This window comes from Vicugna pacos, chromosome 19 (genome assembly GCF_048564905.1).
Source record: "Vicugna pacos chromosome 19, VicPac4, whole genome shotgun sequence".
NCBI lineage: Eukaryota > Metazoa > Chordata > Mammalia > Artiodactyla > Camelidae > Vicugna > Vicugna pacos.
In genome coordinates, this window is record NC_133005.1 from 21,089,914 (window position 1) to 21,110,373 (window position 20,460).

Below are 20,460 nucleotides of genomic sequence, written 5' to 3' on the forward strand. Positions count from 1 at the left end.
TCTAAGTATAAGGGACAAATGAACAAAATAGGCTAGAAAATCTCTGTCCTCATGAAGCTTACTTTCTAGTTTTGGAAGATAGACAGTTAACCAGATAAGGAAAACAGTATATTAGCTAGCAAAAAGTGCTCTGGAAAAATAAAGCGGAGAAGGCTATAGGGTATGCCTGGCTGGGGGAAGGAAGCCAGTTTTGAATTGGGTGCTTGGTAAGTCCTCACTGGAAAGGTGACTTAAATTTAAGCAAAGGCCTGAGGAAATGAAGGAATGAACCCTTGGATATCTGGGCAAGAGCTCTGTAGCAGCAGGACCAGTGTGCGCAGAGGCCTGGGAACGTGCATGGTCAGCAGGGCAGTTCAGGACCAGGGTGGTGAGAACTTGAGAGCTGGTGGATGTGATCCTCCCATGACCACAAGGGGACTGTGTGAGTTCAGGTGCAACTGGGACATGCTGGCTTGGGGGAAATCCTTCATCCATCACTTCCACTTGGCTGGCAGGTTGCTAAAGAACGCTTGGTGACTGAACTAGGTGTTTAATATCTGATCAGTCTGCCTCAAAGTAAAGCGTCCTGCAGGAGGCCATATAGCGGAATTGAGAAGACTGAAACTGCCTAGAAGTTTGGGAGTTTAGAGTGCGAGGTTGTGAGGACTAAGGAGGTGAGTTTTGGAGAGAGACTAGGAAAATATCAGACCTCCTGACCAGGTCCCCCTTATTTCCATTGCTTTTGTTCTATAAACAATCTGAATTCTTCACCCTGCCCATTTCTTATACTTAGCAGGAGTTTTACTGAGAACCAGACTGAAGCCATTTTATTGAATGGTCCTTCAGGAGATCACTGCCTGTTCAGGAGTCTTTGCCAGCTCTGAAATCTGTTGGTCATGTGCTTACCTGATCTTTTTCCCTGGGGCAAGGTGTTTCCTGTCAGAAGCTCCAATAGTAGTGGTCTTAGGATACAAGGCCCCCATGCAGCCATTGCCCTCTGCCTGTTTCAGTGGAGCCAGTATTGTTTTCTCCTGTGTGGGTTCACTGGGCAGAGTGTCTGTGGGAGTACTGGTCTCATCTAAATCCACTGGCTGAGACTTTGGGCCATCTGGTGGCCCTCAGGCTGAGGTTACGCTTGCCATTTCCAGGTGGATGGTATACCGTCAAATCATGGACGGCTCCGAATGTTTTCATGCTGCTCACTTCCAGAGATACCTTTCCAGTGCCCTGGAGGCCCAACAGAACCGCTCTGCCCGCCTGTCAGCCTACATCCGCAAGAAGACCAGGCTGCTGGTGGTGTTACAAGGGTGAGTGCTGGACATCTTCTGAGGTAGGATGGTAACGTCGCCGTTACTGTTATTTCATGTGTGGCTAACCTGGGGCACAGAATAAACAACGCATGCATGAGAAGTGTCTGCTACACTGAGATCCTTCTGCAAGCATGGATTCCTGTTGTCATCCTGTGTTCCAGAGTGGCTGGTACAGATTACACACAAGCTTTAAATTTGGCTTCAACATCATAATAACCCCCAAAGGGGGGAAAGTAGAGAGGGAGGTTATCTTGGCAAGATGCTTTGATAATTCTTGTAACAGTAGTGGCCCTTAGTTCTCTTCCCTTGCCATCAAGCAAGGCAGGGGAGCTTCGTCTTTTTCTGTCCTCCCTCCCATGGAGTTACAGTGACAGCCCCCACACTCTAGCCTTGAGCCCCACCATCCACAGGATGGCTAGTCCAGGAGAGTTTCCTTGGACCCTCAGTGAGGAGCATGAACAGTCCAGTTGGGCAAGGAGCACCCTGTGAGGAAAGGTTTGACCGAGTGTGTACCACCACTTGGGGAGCCTAGCTGCAAGGAGCTTCCCTTGACCTTTTCTGAGAGCTTCTGGGGAGGAAGCAGACCCATCATGCAGGCACATCACCTCCTGGGCCCAGAGGAGAACGTGCCAGGTGAGGAAAACATGGGCTGTGCTCTTCACTGGTGTCATTACAGTTGATGATTAAGAAGCTTTTGGCAGTTCTCATGAAGTGCTTTTGTGCTATGCTGTGTTTTTTGTCCTCATAATAATGAGCATTTGCAATTGGCTAATGGTTTCCAGTAAAGAATAGGTCCACATCCAAAGCCCTGTTTAGTCTCCTGGGTGTGTTGGTGAGAATTGGAGGAAAGCTAGGCCAGTGATCCTGCAGAGGGCAGGCGGGAGTATGTGCCCTGCCCGGCCATCTTTCTTATTCTTAAGACCTTTTTCTCACACCTGCTCTGGGCCTCCCTTCTGTCAGCCCCTTTGTCCTACTTATGGGCTGATGTGGGAGCCACAGAATAAGAAGGCTTGAAACCACTTGTTTTCCATCACCTCTGATGGTCTAAAGAATGGGCCTGCCACACTTCATCACCTCCCGCCCCCTCTCCAGAGTTAAGAATCATTGGGAGTGTGGACCTGGAGTCAAATTTAGTCACTTGACATTGCAGTTGAAGTCATTTCCATCTTCCATCACTTTAGAGAGCGTCAGTGGCTCCCTGTCTCTGACTGTGCAGGTCTGCAGAGATGCCGGCCATCCTGGCTTCTCTGAGCGGCAGTGGCTGTGCATGGCCAGCCCACGCTTGTGTTCATAGGCCCAGCTCTCGCCCAGTCACAACCCCAGGACACAGGAGCCTCAGATGGATTTCCTGCTCTGGTGCTCACTGCAACACTTTTCATACAGGCCAGACCCATTCTTTTGAGGCTTAGCAGGGAACACGTGGCAGCCTCTTTTATAGCACGTCCATCTCCTTTAAGCGTGGTGTTGAGGTTGTTGATGTAGGAACACTCCAGAGGCTTCTCAGGTTGAGAATTTTATTCCTTGAATGTGGCCTTTGATTTATAAGATTCTGTGCTATAAGGCAGTTTTCTTTTGCCCCTAGAGTGGCCTGGTGGTTCCACATGTTCAACTTACTCAGCAGGTGGGCGGTGGTACTGAGCTTTGACATCAAGTGGCGCTATTAGTTGCTGTTTTAAAAATTGAATTAATGTATTTTGAAATGATAACATTTTAGAAATAGTGGAAGATTAAGTTCGTCAGGAGTTATGAGGGGAGGGGGCAGGAGGTGGGTGGGGGTGGTTATAAAAGGGCAGCATGAGGGAGCCTTATGGTGTAGGAACTGTTCGGTATCTGATTGTGGTGGTACATTTAGGAGCCTACACAGGTTACAAAATTGTATAGAAACTTAATATATACACACAGCTAAGTAAATCTGGAAATCTGAGTTTAAAAAAAATAATTTGAAGGGATTTGAAGGGCTGTATTTATTAATACTCTGGAATATTGTAAAATCATTCTTTAAGTTATATACATTTAAAACAAAGTATCTCTCAAAACAAAAATTGCATTAACATAAAAGGAGGCAAAATTGTAGGCTTAAATTGCAAATGTAAAAGAGAGTCCGAAAGACACTTGTGTGGAACATCTGTTGTTGCAGAGGAAAGAGAGTTAAAGCCTTGCTGGGTTTTTGTCTTCTGTTTTGTTTTTGTTTTTAATGAAGAGAATACTGACAAGAAAGAGGCAACATGAAGAGCCAGTTTTTTGCTTTCATCATGCAGTCAGGACAGTTTAGCCAAAGTGGGCGGGTATGGCCTCCAGCAGCTGGATCAGTGAGCTTCCCTCTGGGATGAGGGCTGCCTCCTGCTGTCCAGAGGCCGTGCCCAGGATGGTTATGGGGCAGGGGCTGGGGAGGGAGGAAGGGCCTTAGCAGGGGCCCCCCTAACAAGTAGAGTGACACTATAGGCCCCCTCTCTGCCTCCGTGGCTCCTGGCTGCAGTGCCCAGATGCATCACCCAGATGCCCTGGCCTCACCAAGGAGCCTGGAGCCTGTTCTTCACTCTAACTTTTTTCCATTAAAATCAGTAAAGATTAATAGGACACTTTGAAAATTTGGGAATTCCCCAGCCACCCTCTTTAAGGGAAATCTGTTGCATTAAAATAACCAAAATTTTCTGGATTGGCTTATAAATCTTTCATTTCTCTTTACCCTAATAAATGAGAGACTCTACAGCTCATACCAAACATGGACAATAAAAAGCCCCCAAACACTTCATTTTAGAAGAGGGGGAAACGCTGATGCCAAGGAGCAGGGCCGGGGCACTTAACCATGAGCACTAAGTCCATTAAACACAACTACAGAGAGATTTGGAAGGAAGCTGTGGGGGGTGATATAGGCAGGAGACGGTAGCAGTTTAGACCCGGTGGTAACCTGGGAGTATGAGCGTAGCTGTATTTTGAAAACTGAGAGAAAATGGAGTCAAAGAAGACTCCGAACAAATCTTTTGGCCTGGCAGCTGGAAAGAGTGAAGTCTCTTCTGCTGAGAAGGACAAGGCCTCCTCCCTTGGGGGAGTTGGATCATGAACATATTAAGTTCTAAGTGAAAAATATCAAATTGGCTCTGGAAGTCTGGAGTTTGGAGGGAGTTCCAGGCAGGAGATATGAATGCAATTGGTGTTCAACAAGCGTCTACTGACCTGGAGAGGTATCTGATCCTCTTTTTCCTGCCTGCATATGCAGTTCTATCAGATGGAAGGAGAGGAAAGAGCGATTAAAGAAAACAGACCAGCACAGGGGCTCCTACCTGGATTAGAAAAGAGGCCTAAAGACACCTAATCCCGCCCTCAGAGCCCCAGGGTCACTGCAGGCTTCCCTCAGACGGGTGGGGAGTGGGCATTTTCCTCTCAGTCTTGCCCAGTTAGGTCTCATGGGACTCAGAATACAGAAACACGGTGAACTCCAGGGGCTCCAAGTCATGAAGTGGGGTGACCCCAAGGAATCCAGTTGCAGACTCCCTGTTTTGGTTTCGTTCCACCCTTGCTCGCTCAGCCGCTCAGCAAGCACTGCCTTCTTCCCCTGCTCTATAGCCCCAAGCAGTAAACTCATCTTTCCTCCTCTTTCCCCAGCTACACAGATGTTATTGATGTCATCCAGGCCCTGCAGACCCATCCAGACTCAAATGTCAAGTCCTCCTTCACCATTGGTGCCATCACAGTGTGCGTGGAGCCCCTGAGCTGCTACATGGAGCACAGGTACATACTGAGGACCACCACCAGCCCTCAGGGTGTGGTGTGCTGAAGTGTACAGAAAGCAATTTTCTCCCACCCACCAGAAGGAGACACACCTTTATGTGTGTTTGTCTTCTGGAATGATTCAGTCTACCTTCTATATAATAAATGCACAGTTGTTATTTGATTAGTGCTGGGTCCTCAGAAGGCCCTTTTGGACTGGCAGCTTCTCACCACTTTTCTCTGTGCACTGAAAAGTCACCCTTTCTAGGGCAGTGGGACTTGAAGTAGCTTCTCCCAGAAAAAAATAATGTCCGTGGCAGGCTTTTCTTTTCCTCTTTATTGCAGGGGAGGGGCCTTGTATCCCAAGGCACTGGAGTAGTTCACAGATACTTTTTCATATGGTTAAGCCATCTTAAACCCATCTTACCTCAGTCAGTGACATTGATTCTCACTACTAACAGGTGATTTTTTTTATGTATATACTTTGGAAGTAATATAACAACAAGGAAAATTGGGTAGCAATTCACCCATAATCTCACTAACTCCATGTAACTGTTATAAATTTTGTGAACTTTGTTCTGGTCTTTTAAGTGGATGCTTTTTTATAATTGTGGTATACATATAATTTTATTTTCTTCCTCTTAGGTTAGCATATAAACGTATTATGTAAGTGAACACATGTGTTCCTGTTTCACAGTGGTAATTACATTCTGATTGGTTATGGAATTGTGTGTGTGTCTGGACAGAATTGTCTCAACCAGCTCCCCACTGCTGGTCACATGGGATGTCTCCAGCTTTTCACTATCATAAATAATGCTGTGGGAACTCTGTATCCATATACATTTCTCAAATTTCAGATAATTTCCTTAGAGTAGGTTCCTCAAAGAGATGCTATTAAGTAATTGATCAGTTTTATTACTCTCACATTTCCGAGTTACTTTCTGAGTCAGTTTTACAGTGCATACTGCCCCAATGTTGTCTGGAAGTACCTGTGTCATCACCAGAGAACTCCTAACGGGGAAGTTTCAAACATTACATGGTCCCCTCGTAGAACTATTTGACTTCCACTCCCTTTAGCCTAGTGGAATGTATCCCAGGTCTGTAGTGTGTGATTATGGTTTTGGAATGTAAAAACATCAGTGACAAAATCAGAAACGTTAGGAAGTATAGGAGATCACAAATACTACTTGTCAATAAATCAGATTATAGATTTGCTGATTTTTTAGATATTAATAAGAATTTTCCAAACTTCTTAATTCCATCCAGAGAGTAATTTACTATAATGCTCTGTTAGAAAACTAATGATTGGCTCATGTACATGGGATGTGGAGTTATTCTGTTCCAGGCGCATGGGGGTGCACATGGAATAGAATAAGAGAATTAGGGGACCCATGGTCAAGAATAGAAAATTACTGAATAAAGTTAAGCCCATTCCGTTAAGAAAAAAGTAAGTAGCCAGTGTTAAGCCCATAAATTAAAAAAAAAAATGCTTGCATGGCCAACTCTGGTAGATTAAAAATACAACCACAACAAAAGCATCTCCTTCTGTCAAGAGCTGAAGAGTTGAATCTACTTCTTACCCTCTGAATTTGGACTTGGACGTTGTGACTTGGCTTTGGCCAGTGAGACATTAAAAAGCTTGAAACCAGCAGAGGCTTGAAAAGCATTTACCCACTGGGGCTTGCCCTTTCTTGCTTCTGGGAACTAAGACCGCATTATGAAAAAGCCTGGGCTAGGCTGCTGGAGGATGAAAGACGGTGAGGAGAGAGAGGCCCAGCCATCCATTCCTACCATCTAGACTGAGACCCCAGCTGGGCCTGTGAGGGAGACCATCTTAGACAATCATCAGCCCCAGCTGAGCTGCCCTACACCCAAACAACCCACAGAATCATGAGAAATAATAAATCATCATTATTTTAAGCCACTTAGTTTTGGGGTGATTTATTGCACAGCAACAGCGTAGGAAAATACATACATCCATACACTTTTTATTTTTTATGCACTATTGATAGGACTGTAAAATGATATCTCTTTGGAAACAAATGTGGCTATTCCATTGCTAGAATTTTATCGTACAGTTATATTTGTACAAATGAGCAAAAATATATATGTATAGGGGTATTTGTTTCAGGCAGAATTCTTAATTCCAAACAGTAGGGCCACTCCAGCATGTTTAGCTGGGGAGGGATTTACTAAATGACATAACAGCTTGCAGAGTCTCCAGGAGGGTCAGTCTGTGTTGACTAGGCAGCCAGGAGCAACACTCAAACCTCCTGCAGGACTGCCCCAGTGAAGGGGATGTCTCAGCCACTTCCTCTACCAGAAAAACGGAGTCTGCTTACCCCACATTCTCTCACTCACTGCGCTCAGTGCCCCTTGGAGTCTAGCTGGTGGAACTTAGGTCACATGCCTGCACCAGACTGCAAGAAAGGCTGGGGAAGAAGTTTTCTGCCATTTACGAGAGACAGGCTTCCTTTCCTAAGTCCAAGCCTGGAAAATGGAAAAGGTGGTTAGAAGGTACGGAGCAGTCTGAAGTATGTCAAGTGTGCTCTGCAATGTTCAAGGCAACACTGTTAATAATATCAAAGAACTGGAAATAATCCAAATGCCTGTTAATAAAAAACTGGTTAAATTTGGGGATATTCATATGATGGAATGCTATGCAGATATTTTTTAAAATCAAGTGGATTTTTATGTACTAACATGGAAAAATGGCCATAATATTTTATAAAGTAAGAAAAGCACATTGTCAAAGCAATATGTATATGCATATGTATATGCATAGAAAATACCTAGAAGGATACATACCAAGCTGTTAATAGTGGTCCCTTCTGTGAAATGATCAGTTCCTTGGGGACAAATGCTGGCTGATGGGGAAACCATTTGATATTTTATAGTATTATATATATTGCTTTTCTTTTTTAATGCAACAGCTTTATTGAAATGTAATCCACATACCATAAAATTCACTCTTTTGAAATGTGCAATTTAGTCACTCCTCATTCCTTCCTCCTCCGAACTGCTGGCAACTAGTCTACTTTCTGTTTCTGTGGGTCTGCTTATTCTTCACATTTCCTATAAATGAAGTCATACAATATGTGGTCTTTTGTGTCTGGCTTCTTTTACTTAGCATAGTGTTTTCAAGGTTCACCCATGCTGTAGCATAGATAAGTATTTCATTCCTTTTTATGGACAAATATTCCATTGTATGGATATATCACATCTTTTTTACCCTTTTGGCTACTATAAATAATACTGCTTTGAATGTTTATACAAGTTTTGATATGGTCATATGGTTTCTGTTTTCTTTAGTGGAATTTCTGGGTCATATGGTAACTATACATTTAACTTTTTGAAGAACTGCAAACTATTTTCCAGAGCCATTGCACCATTTACATCCTCATCAGCAATGTATGAGGGTTCCAATTTCTCCACATTTTCACCAATACTTGTTATTGTCTGTCTTTTTTATTTTAGCCATCCTAATGTGAAGTAGTATTTCCTTGTGGTTTTGAATTACCTCATACAAATGATATCAAACATTCTTTCACTTGCTTATCAGCATCTTCTTTGGAGAAATGTGTGTTTAAATCCTTTGCCCATTTTTTTAAATTGGGTTATTTGTCTTTATTAAATTGGAAGACTTCTTCATATATTCTGAATTCAAGTCTTTGGTTTGTATGATGTTAATTATGGATTGTATATTATATTTATAATTATATTATAAATTATTAATGTAAATTACATTTACATTATAATTATAATTTATAATTTTGAGAATCAAGTTTTTAAACTCTTAAATTCAGTGGATTTTTTTTAATAAAGTGGGTACTTTAGCAAAAATAATTTGCCTCTTTGCTTCTAATCATGCTTTATTTAAAAAAAAATAGATGGAGGTAGAGCATAGTAGGGCTTGTATTTCCTTTCGGTGAGGTGAGTTAAGTGTGGCTTCTTTAATCTAAGAGGTGGACTTAGTTTGGATTCAGGACAAGTCTGTATGAGATTTATGAGATTAACCTGTTGTCTTTAGTGGATTTCTTTCAGTGAGTATTGAGGGTCTGCTGTGTGCCATTACAGTCATTGGGGGGGTCAACAAGGAATAAGTCAGCTCAGATCTCTGCTCTTGTGGTATACACATTTTTGTAGAAATGCACATAGGAATAGTGGGACTCGTGTCTGGGGGCAGATTAGACCAGTATCATCATTTATTGATTGACTAAAATTTTATATAAATCAAGTACTTGGTTGGCGCACTACAAAATGCATGATACCACATCTATATAAGGCTTAAGAATATAAAAAAAAAGAATATATTATAATTATAGCTATTTTTGTTATTTAGAGAAAGAGCTGGTCAGTAACCAGTATATCCATTATTTCAGTGTTTGTTGTTGTAAAAGTTGCCTGCTGTAATTAAGACTCCTGTGCCAGATGCTCTTAAATAATATTACAGTTTAGTAGGGAGAATGATACGAAGAAAAGGAAAAAAGTGAGCCTACATTTGTTTTGCACTATTTGTCAGGCACTGTGATGCTTACTCCTTTCAAGCATCAAAATCCCCCTTAGGTATTGTGGTAGGTATTTAAGGTAGACATCATTATCATATTTTAACACGAGGAAGCTGATGTTCAGAAAAGCTAAATAATTTTCCAAATGCCACAGCCAGGACATGTACACAGTTAATCATGATATACAGTAGGAAGTACCATAATAAAAGACTCATGTAAATTTGTAAGAAATATAAAGAAGCAATGATAACTCATAGTTGGATTAGGAAAGAAAGCCAACATATGAATTTGAAGGACAGGGATGCCAAAGATGCCAAGATGTGAGAAACTACATTCCAGTTTTAGGGAGTCATATATATGTGCAAACCCATGTGTTCTCAGTACTTTCTTTGCAGCTATTTAAGGTGAGCAGCTTGTGCGGTGGGGTATAGCTCAGTGGTAGAGTATGTGCTTAGCATGTACAAAGTTGTGAGTTCAATCCCAGTACCTCCATTAAAATAAAATGGAATGAAATGAGCAGCCTAATGACCCTACCCTGTCAGAGGTGTAGAACGTGAGCATCCAGCCTGTGATTGGATAAGATGCCTTGAGGGGGAGCATTGCTCAGCCTTGTCTAAGCTGTCTTGGTGTGAATTGATGTGGACTGCTGTGAGAAAGCAAGCAGGGCCCTGAGAAGGGCTTTTAAGGGCACATACTCTAAACAGATACTTGATGGGGACAGACACTTTGTAAGAACGTGTTTGCTGTGCAGCCGGCCATTCAGTGGGCTGTGGGTGCAGTGAAGTCATTGAGTTCTGTTCTTGGGAGACTCCGGTGTGAATGTCTCTTTCCTTGTTCCAGGGCTCTTGACCTTGCTCAGAGCACATGGAGTTTCCTCTGTGGAGTTCTTCAGAACTCATGAAGGAGTCAGGCAGGTGAACTAGATCCACAGTCCAAAGTGGTATTCATCCAGCTCATGGATCCACCAAATTTGGTTCCAAATGGTGTGTGTCTGGCTGTTTTCAGAAATCAAATTAAAAGATGAGGATTTGCCACTACCAAGAAAATTGCAGGAGGGAAATTCCCCCAGTGTTGTGAACAACATTAATACCTGCCAGCCAGACCAGCAGCAATTCAGAAGGGTGCTTCAGAAAGCATCTTACTTGCAGGGGAAGAAATCACTGGAGCTCTGTGGTGCCAGACAAACCTGGGGCCCTGTATAAGCCCTCCCACTTGCTACCTGCATGTGGGACCATGGGCAAAGTGCTTGACTTGCTTGGCCATTTGAAATTGACTCTTCTCAGCTTTTAAGTACCCAAGGCACAGGGTGGATGTGAGAATAAAATTGTGTCTGTGAGCTGCCTGCAGTGCCCAACCCCTGGTAAGAACTCAGTAAAAGGCACCTATTCTCATCAGTGTCAGCTTTCTTTGCTGAAAAGAGTACTGTGATGTTTTAGAAGTTTTAAAGCACCGAGAGAGTGCGTTTTTCTCGAGCTTACTGCACTTGGTTAGCTAACTCACACTTGGGATTAGTCACCCTCACCTTCTGCTTCACTTGTGATGCAGTCACTCAGGTTCCTGCATTTTACTCACTTGAGCTCAGAATGGGATTAAGGGGGAACCAGGATTCTGTTGTACACATAAAGGGAAACATGGCAACTTTGGTACTGAAGACTCCTGGTGTAGTTAGGCAAATGTAATTCTCCTCACTTTCCCTTGAAATTTCCCCTTTAATATGAGGACAGTATCTCTTGGAGGGGTTGGGAGGGAGCCCAAGCTCTCTTTCTCCATTTCCTATAGTCTTGAGAGCTGACCCTGTCCCCAGTGTACCCTCTTCAGTATTCCACCAAGAGTTGGCCACGTGGGAACTTCCATATTTGGGGTGTCTAGCTTAAGGAACTTTGGTTCAAAGCTATGAAAATCTTTTGTATAACCATGGCTATCCTTGTGTGAAACTTTTGAAAATTGTAAAGCGCTACAAAATTTAAAGAATATTTCAATAGAAAAATAAAAATGGAAACAGACAAACATGACTATCCTTAATGCTCAGTGTTGCCTACCAGTTGCCCCACTGAGTACGTCTTCCTGTATGTTAGTGATACTCACGTTTTTGTGAGAAATAATCAGTGAAAAATTTGAGATTAATAGTTTTAAAATATTTCTTTTTTTCTCCCTAGATTTCTCTTTCCTAAATGTCTTGACCAGTGTTCACAAGGTAAGCAACATGCTTCACTTCCTGCCTGCATGCCTTTCAGTTTCTGTTTAGATGCAGCAGACTTTTCTTTATGCTCCCATGCACCATTCTGAAATCTAAAACAAAACAAAACAAAAAACTGGTCCAGGGAAAACTTTGGCATTTTTTTTTTTTTTACTTTTATTGTATTTGGTAGGCAGATAATATGATGCCATGGCAACACCTCTTCGGAGCTGGTCTTAAGTTTACTCTGGCCTTCCAGCTAATATCTGTGGACTGAGTAGGTATTCCTAACCTCTGAATCAGCAAGATCTTGATGTATTTCTCCTGTCCCATGAGTGCAGAGTATGGTCCAGTAAGACCTTCTCCCTTAATTCCCTGCTACGTACGCTGAAATTTTCCACAGCTCCTTGATAACATTTAGATAAACCACCCATCCTGTAGATTACAGTCAACCTTGCATTGTCCTACCTTCTGGCAACCCTGGAAGCAGTACTTTTTAGTCATATTATCTATGGTGGCTGGAGACTCAGAATAAATTCTGAATTTCCTACAGTAGTGACAAGATGCTTGTGGTTGTCAGAAGACCTAGAGTCTGGGCTTCCTTAAATACCCCAACATGTAGAAATCAGACAGAAGAAAATAACTCGGCATCTCCAGCACAATTTTGTTCTGCTGATCCCATTGCCAGTCTACAGGGAGTGGAGGCAACAGAGCATACCAGAGCTGTTGTCTTCAAAGAACTGAGCTGGGGGCTGTGCAGGGCAGGCGGCTGGGTCACTGGAGAGAAGAATGTGTGTTGGATTGCTGCACCAGGGAGTCTCAAGTCCAGCTTTTAGAGGCCTCTATAGCTTTCTAGGCACTGCACCCCAGAAGCAGGGTTGAATGGAGATTGGCTGGATCTATCCACAGTGTCCACCCAGGTAGATTAAAAAGGTTTTATGGGGGTGGGTCAATAGGATCTGGTATGAACTAGATGTGGAGCCTGAGTTGAGAAAGGAGGTACCTGGGATGACTTCCAGGTTTCTAGCTAGGGAGATTGGGAAGATTGGCAGTATCCTTGAAATAGAATGCATGGGACAAAACAGGTCCAAAAGATAACCAAGGAGAGCTGTCCTTAGGTACGTGTATGGAGATTATGATCAAAGCCAAGCGAGTGAACTGTAGTCATCCCCTTGTCCACATGTTTATTGCCACCCTGGTGCACCTTGACTCCTTGGTACTTTCTCCTTTGGTTTCCCTCTGCAGTTTTTGCATGTGGGGAAAGATGATCGGGCTGTCCTGGTGAACAGCCTTAGGGAAGTGCTCTGTCTTTACTGTCCATGAACCTGGGCCAGTATTACAGGAGGAAAGCCCTTTTAGGCCAAGACAGAATGAGTTCTGTCTGGCATTTGGTAGGCATTTTCATGAACACTGCCTTCCAACTCATTGTTCAAAAGCAACATGTGTGAAATTCCATGCTTTTGTAAAGAAAGCTAGGGATGTGATCAGATGTGGGCACATGACCTTGAGGCCATATATGATATTTTCTGAACTACAAGGGGCTTGTGCAGTGACAGTGCTTGGTAAACATCTTCCCCTTGCATCTGGGTGCAGAGGACCCTATAGACTGGTCTGTCCTGGCTCACAGCATGAGCATGGGCTGTTTGGGAAGGGAAGAAGTAAGAAGCAAGTATTCTTTTTCCTTGGAGATTTGGTGGCTCACTTGGAGGTGCACTTTGCCAGCAGAAGACAGACATTTCATGTCCTGAAGGAGCAATTGCCTCCTTTTGTTCCTGTTCATGAGACAAGCTCCTAGATTCATTGCTTTTACAACAAGGGATTATTTTATGATGAGAAAACCACTATATTGCAGCCCCAAGATGATGTGTATTACAGAAATCCAAGGATTAGGAAATAATCTCAGTGCTTAAACAACAAGCAAAGCTGTTTATAATGCTGGCTTGAAAGCAGAGCGCAGATATTTTACTAATGTGGCCTGCTTTTAGATGTATCTGTAGATAGACAAAAGAAGTCAAATTTGTTTTCTCCTGGGCTTCTGGAAGCCTTTAACCATAATGAGATGGTCGGACAGACCTCAGAGTCGTTTCTCCAGCCTGGCCAGGCTGCTCACTCACTGCCCAGACTGATGAGACATTGGCCAAATCCAAGTATCCACTTCTTGATACAGAGCAGAAGGAAGCTCCTGGCCCAAGCAAGATGAAACTGCCCGTCGTGACCTCTTCACCCTGTGCTCCAGATAACTGCTGTACCTTGCCTCTAGGATGGCATTTCCTCTTGGCAGGTAGCAGTTTGCATAGCTGGCCTAAGGAATGCTGGAGATAATCCTTTTGCTTGTTTCCCCATAAAGAAAAACCCGTTTTCTATGTCCAATTCCTGACCTAGAATCTGAAGCCCACAGGGTTTATCTACATGATACTTAAGGGGCAAACAGGACTTTGGGCAAGGTGTTTGTCAGAGACCCAGACCCTAGTCTTTCCTTGAGCAGGCCAGGCCTGTGCTTGTGGCCCTGGTGGGTGCCGCTTGGGTTGGCATTTGCGCTAGTTAGACTCTCCAGTTTCTTTTGCCCAGGAAGATAATAAACAGAGTCCTATGGCCTTTATAAATCTTCTCTCAGCCTTTTCTGGTTCCTCACTGCAAGATCCACCACAGCTGTTCTAGTCTTCCAGCGCTGGGAATCTCATGGGCCTCTTGTAAGAGCCAGCTCCCCTGTCTGCTGTCTCTGGAATGTGCTGAGCCTTCTAGAACCCTGCCTGCTTCCCCACTGTGCCACATCCTGGACCTGGCCGCCTGACCTTGCCTTACTCAGCTTTCAGAGGTCCCAGCTACTTCCTGTGGCTGCAGCAGAACATGGCCTTCTGGCTTTGGGCTCACCAGGCTGTCCTCACTGCCTCCTGGCAGCCTCCAGAATGACCTTTTTAAATGGGAATTGGGAGCACAGACATCTTCATTAGGAGGTTTTCCTGATGTTCTGGCTGCTGGTGGTCCATCTTAATGTTAAAGCTTCTGAACAGAAAGACACGTGAGAAACCTTTTTAAAACAGAATAAACAAAGGGCTAATCTATTCTCCATTTGAGTTCCTAAGTCTTATGTTACCATACCTAGGTCATACATGAAGACCTTGAGGATAGAAGTTTTAAGTGTGGGAGAAGCTGTTAAGAAAATGTGGTTCTGTTTATTCCTGTATACGTGTATATGCATAGACTATCTGAGAAGGCATACCCCAAATCTGGTTATTAGTGGTTGCCTCTGGGGAGGAGAAATAAGGCCCAGGATGCCAGAGGAACAGGGAAGAAGAAACTTTATACTGAAGCTTATGAATTTTGTACCAAAAATATGTATATACCAATAAATTAGAAACCTTTTCAGGTGGCTATCTGAAGAATGAGACTTGCTCAGACTAGCAAGTGGGAAAAATTTTGGCATGTGGGTGCCCACAGCTTAGCTGTTCAGGCAGCTGCCTCGGAGGTCGGATTGCATGTATTTTTTATATAGTTGGTTTATTCGTTCATTGATTCAGCAGACCTTTATCTAATACCTACTCTAACCCAGTCGTGGGGGATTAGAAAAGACTTCTGGAAGAGGTGCTATTCAAATTATCTACACCTATTGGAGGAGTTGGCCCAACAAAAAGTAGGGAAAAGATGGTTCCAGGCAGAAGGGACAGCAAGACTGAAGGCCTAATGGTGACTAGAGTACGCCCAGGGCCTTGGAGAAGTGCAGCGTGGCAGACAGGCCAGGCAGCTGGGAAGTTTAGATGCTAGCCTAAAAGGAATTGAAATGCATTGAAATATTCCAATTAGGGAAATGATTTGATCAAGTTTATGTTTCTGAAAGCTAATTCTGACTACAGTAGGAAGAATGACTTGTAGTAAAGGAAGCCTGAAAGTAGAGAGAGAGAGCAATGGTTTGAACCAGGCAAATGGTAGCAGGGACTGAGAGTGGAGGATGGACCATATGTCCCAGGTTTGGGGAACTGGGCAGTCGATGTGCCTTTCACCAAGTGACCAGAAGAGGAGGCCGAGCTGCACTCACCACTTGGGTGTCAAGGGAAACCACTGAAGAAAGTCACCTTTGAATCCTCAGAGGTCTCTCAAGCACTGTGCAGAGGCAGATGGGCCATAACTGCCTAAGGCTGACTGACTTGCTGTGGAGCACTAACAGATATCTGGAAAGAGTAGGACACACATCTCAGAACCAAGGAACAGGTAGATCACAAACAGCCCATAAGCACTTCGGAAGCAGGTTGTGTGCTCAGCAGTCGAGCCCTAACTCCTGACATCTGTGGTCCCAGGCATATTGTATACAGCCTTTTGTGCGTGCCCTGTCCCCGTTGTAACACACGATCATTGTCATGAAGCTCCTAACCCTGTTCCCTACTCATGAATGGCATGCACCCAGGGGATTTTTGAGGGTGGATTCAATCTTTAGAGTTTTGGAATGCTTTTTGTAAGTATGACTGGTGAGAGGAAGGAATTATCACTAGTTGCTAATTGCTGTGGCGCAGGGCCCACACACCGCAGCCACCTCTGTCTTTCTGAGGAATGGATCCGTCCAGGCCCCGTGGTGTGCATGTCAGGGTCCCATTCTCAGATGATGAGATGGTGGTGGTAGTGGTGACAGGGCGCATACAATGAGTTCTTCCTCTCAGTAGCCTGTGATGTGCATTTCACTGCTAACCTGGAGGTATGTGTTCCCATGTAACAGAGGAGGAAATTTGGGCTCAGAGAAAAAGTTGAGCAGTTTGCCTGATGTCACCCATGAATAATTGGTGGAACCCAAAATTCAAACTCAGGTTTGCTTGGCTCTCCAGCCCATGTTTTAATCTATACATTATACTATCTTTTTACATTTATATGAAGAAGATAAATAAGAATATAAGCCTTGTACTTTAAGCACCACCTATTTCATTCAAAGAAGTTCTCATAGTTTAGAGACAGGGAGACAGGAGGGTGGCATGAGAGGAGGATGGGGAGGGTAAGGTACTGGAGAAGATTTTAAGGAAGGAAGCTTTACCAGAAATTTTTTTTAAAAAATAGCTTACGTGAAAAAAACAAGAAAAGTAGAGTATGAGTATAGTATGCCACTATTTGTAGGAAAAAATTTTATATACACTTCCAGCATATCTCTAGAACAGACTCTGATAACTGTGCTTGCCTCCAGGAAAGGGACAAAGGTGGCTGGGGAGGAAGGAAATTTGTTTTCTCTGTGAACCTTTCTGCACATTGTGAGTTTTGCCCTCAAAAACTAAGTACAGTTAATTTTTTTTAAAAAAACTAAACACTTGACTGAAGTAAAGCGTATTAGTAAAAGTCCTCTGCACTGAATATTCATTATTCAGGATCTTACAATTACAAGGATACTTGTAGGAAAGCTGAAGTCGCGGTTTAGGGATATTCACTTATAAATTAACTGTTTATAAAACGAGTCTGTACTAGTAAAAAGATTGACAATGAGCACTGAATCTTTTTAGGTATAGAATTAAATAGGAATAAGTATGGAACAGGTATCAAAGTTTTGTTGGCGTGGTGGGATGTGGTAACTTCTCTGATTTCTGTATATTCTGTAGTGCTGTAACTTTTACTTCTGTTTCTCACAGAAAGGTTGGGAGTGATCTGGGCTCATTCCACAACCTCTCATACATGGGCTGCCCTTCCTTCCTTACTGTGCCACTGTGTGAATGTCTTTGTTAGCACTTAACTTGGAATTGTGGGTCCACGGGTGAGACTCCTTGACTGTGCAGTCTTTGAGAATGGCTAGCACCTGACATATGGTTTATGCTTGGTAATTGTCTGTGTAGTGAACTGGTGAAAGTCATTGGCACCGGTTTCTGAGGAGGTTGATTACATGGAATCTAGAAGGAGCCTTTTGATGAAAAAGCCCCAGGTATCGCCTAGAAAGCAGAATTAAGAAGACAGAGGTGGTTAGGAAGTAAGGCAGCTACAGAGTTGAGGCTGTTCACTCCAAGAGGTTGCAGTGGCAGAAAGAGGAACAGAATAATGGCTGTGTGTATGGTGCTGGGGGAGGGGTGTCTACATGAGGGGGCTGCTAGAAGGGATGATCCGGGGAAGGAGCAGGGACCCTCATTTGTGCGAACCCTTAGCCCCAATCAGACTCTGAAGGCTGACGTTTTTGGTTTTATTCCCCAGGCCTGGTGAGTAATGTGGTATTCACGAGTCACACCACAGAGCAGAGGCACCCTCTCCTTGTTCAGTTGCAGAGCCTCATCAGAGCTGCCAATCCTACTGCAGCCTTCATTCTTGCAGAAAATGGGATTGTCACCAGGTAAACTTGCCAGCTGACTTCACTGTGCACGACAAGCCACTTTCTCAGATACAGCACTCTGGCTGTGGCCCACCAGGTCTTTCTGCTGTATCTAAGATCTAGCATTTGTAGAAGTCAGATTTTGAAGTGCTTTTGGTGCTGTGTAAAAATAACCATGAGGACCCCATGTGTCAGTATCTTGTATTGTTTTGAGATGTTTTGTTTTGATGCATTCATATTCTCATTTATCGAACAATGGCAGTCAAGACCCTCTCAATGTTCCTTGTGTTAAGATGTGAAAGAAATGGTATAGAGAACATGGAGAAATTATATCTTTACTTCATAGACTTTGTTCCAAATTGCAAACTAAAAATAGAGAATTAGTGGCTTTGTATGTGTGTGTTATGTGTGAAGAGAAAACATCTGGTCTATAGCAGTTTTGTTTGCTCAATAAGGATGCTAGAAAGTGTATAGTTTTTATATAGTTCTGACTTTTGAGCAATGCAAATATTTTACATATTCAAAAATTGAATCAACAATGAGGGAAAAAATAAAAACAAAAAATGAATCCATCTGTATATCAGAGTGATAACAACTACACATACACATTCAGGTAGCTTTTGAACATAGTCCTCTGTTGAAACCCTGATTCCAAACAACATCTCTGATTAGAGAAGGGAGATTAGAAACATGAAATCGGAAAAGTAAGGGAAAACTGCAAATGTTGGAGTTGAACTGGAGAACTCGATATAAATTCATTATTTTTTTAAAAATGTATATTTCCTAGCTCTTTTCATTAAAAGGAACCAGAAATAATACCACAGTAGCAATTAATACCTCTACCTCTAGATTTTGGTTTCTAAGTACCAATCCCCCACTACAAGGTATCAGGACTCCTTAGAGAATTGGCTAATTACAGTTCGAGGTGGTGAATGTACAAGATGACTCTAGTACATTTTATGCCAGAAAAGTAAGGAAGTACTCAAAGATTAGTGGAGATGCATCAGAAGGATATGGAAGCTAGCTTAAGAAGCTTGTACCAGCCAAATTTGGGACAGCTCAAGTTTAGGAGAGAACCATGATAATAATGGATTATAGCACATGGAATAAAATGAGTCCATGGTGATTAAAAAAAGATGGGAGAGGGACAGAACAGTAGAGGTCTTTTTTACAGAAGAATGCTAACTAATAAATAAATAAGGAGTTACAGAACTAGAACGTCGCCATTTTGAAACTTTTCACATATGTTGATTTAGGCAAGAATTATCAATGGATGCTAAAAGCAGTGGATGACAGCTTGTTGGGGAGAAGGATATTCACTTGTCTTAAAGTGTATGTCACTCCACAGACTACTTACTACTTAAAAAGAGGGAAAACTACCTCCACCGTGGAGAGGTCTAGTCTAGTAGACATGACATTGACCAAATGATTAAACTTAGCAATACCACTAGTGGGACAAGCTGACATCATATGCCTCCTTCATGTGACTCTGTGGAAAGCACACATCATCACCTGGCCATTCATCTTGCCAGAGTTGTTTAACTGACTCTAATCATGAGGAAGTCACCAGACAAATCCATGTACTCTTCAAAAATGTGAACTCCATGAGAAACAAAGTGAAAAGTTAGAGGAATTGTTCCAGATGGAAAGAAAATAAAGATGGCAAATTCGGTGAGCAATTCTTGGTTGGAGCCTGAGCCTCCTTGGAAATAGATGTGTATTAATGGGTCTCACTTTAAGTGCATATGAGCCTCTTGGGGATCTTATTAAAATGAGGGTGCTGATTCAGTAGGTCTGGAGTAGGCTAGAGATCCTGCTTTTCCAGCAAGTTCCCAGGTGATATCAGTGCTGCTAGTCCTCAGTATTAAACTCTTTAGATGTGGTAATAGTATTGTGGTTCTGTTAGAGAATGTCCTTGTTCTTAGCGATGTATACTGAAGTATTTAGGTGTGAAATAATGGGGGAAATGTATGTGAATGTGCTTGTATGTGTAAATGGGGATGTGGAGAGGAAGCAAACTGCGGATTAAGGGTAATAGTCCTAATTAACCTGGGTTTTCTGTATATTTTCAAAGGAATGAAGACATTGAGCTGATTCTCTCAGAAAATAGTTTTTCAAGTCCTCAGATGCTACGATCTCGATATTTAATGTACCCTGGCTGGCAAGTATCATCATTGAAAAGTAGCTAAGATTTCTTTGTAAACCCAGTGATTTACTTATTTACAGAAAAAAAAAAAGAGAAAGTGAAAATACCAGGTGTGCTTTACGAGGGTGGCAGTGGTGGCTGGAACAACCTGCCATGTTCTAATAGCCACTGGCCTTGCCAAACCCAATGCTCCACATCTTGGGCTCCAAATTGTGACCTTTTCTGGTTGTTGAGACTTAAGGAGTCATAGGCACCAGGCACAACAGTATCCTGTGTTCCTCTAGCGTCTAGTGAGAGTGAGGTGGCTGGCATGGAACCAGGGAGCTCTAACCCTCCCAGGTGAGAGTCACTCCTGAGAATGGTCAGTCCTT

General features: G+C 43.0%; 1 protein-coding gene across 2 annotated transcripts in view; it reads left to right on the plus strand.

Moving 5' to 3' along the window:
- Positions 1 to 20,460, plus strand: part of DNAAF9 (dynein axonemal assembly factor 9) — a 107,195-nt gene that overhangs the window by 76,443 nt on the left and 10,292 nt on the right. For both annotated transcript variants that reach the window (XM_006207334.3, XM_015241818.3), the window contains exons 27-31: positions 1,128 to 1,286; positions 4,893 to 5,018; positions 11,662 to 11,699; positions 17,829 to 17,964; positions 20,018 to 20,104. In XM_006207334.3, coding sequence (XP_006207396.1) covers positions 1,128 to 1,286; positions 4,893 to 5,018; positions 11,662 to 11,699; positions 17,829 to 17,964; positions 20,018 to 20,104 — 546 coding nt within the window. The remainder of the gene's footprint in view (positions 1 to 1,127; positions 1,287 to 4,892; positions 5,019 to 11,661; positions 11,700 to 17,828; positions 17,965 to 20,017; positions 20,105 to 20,460) is intronic.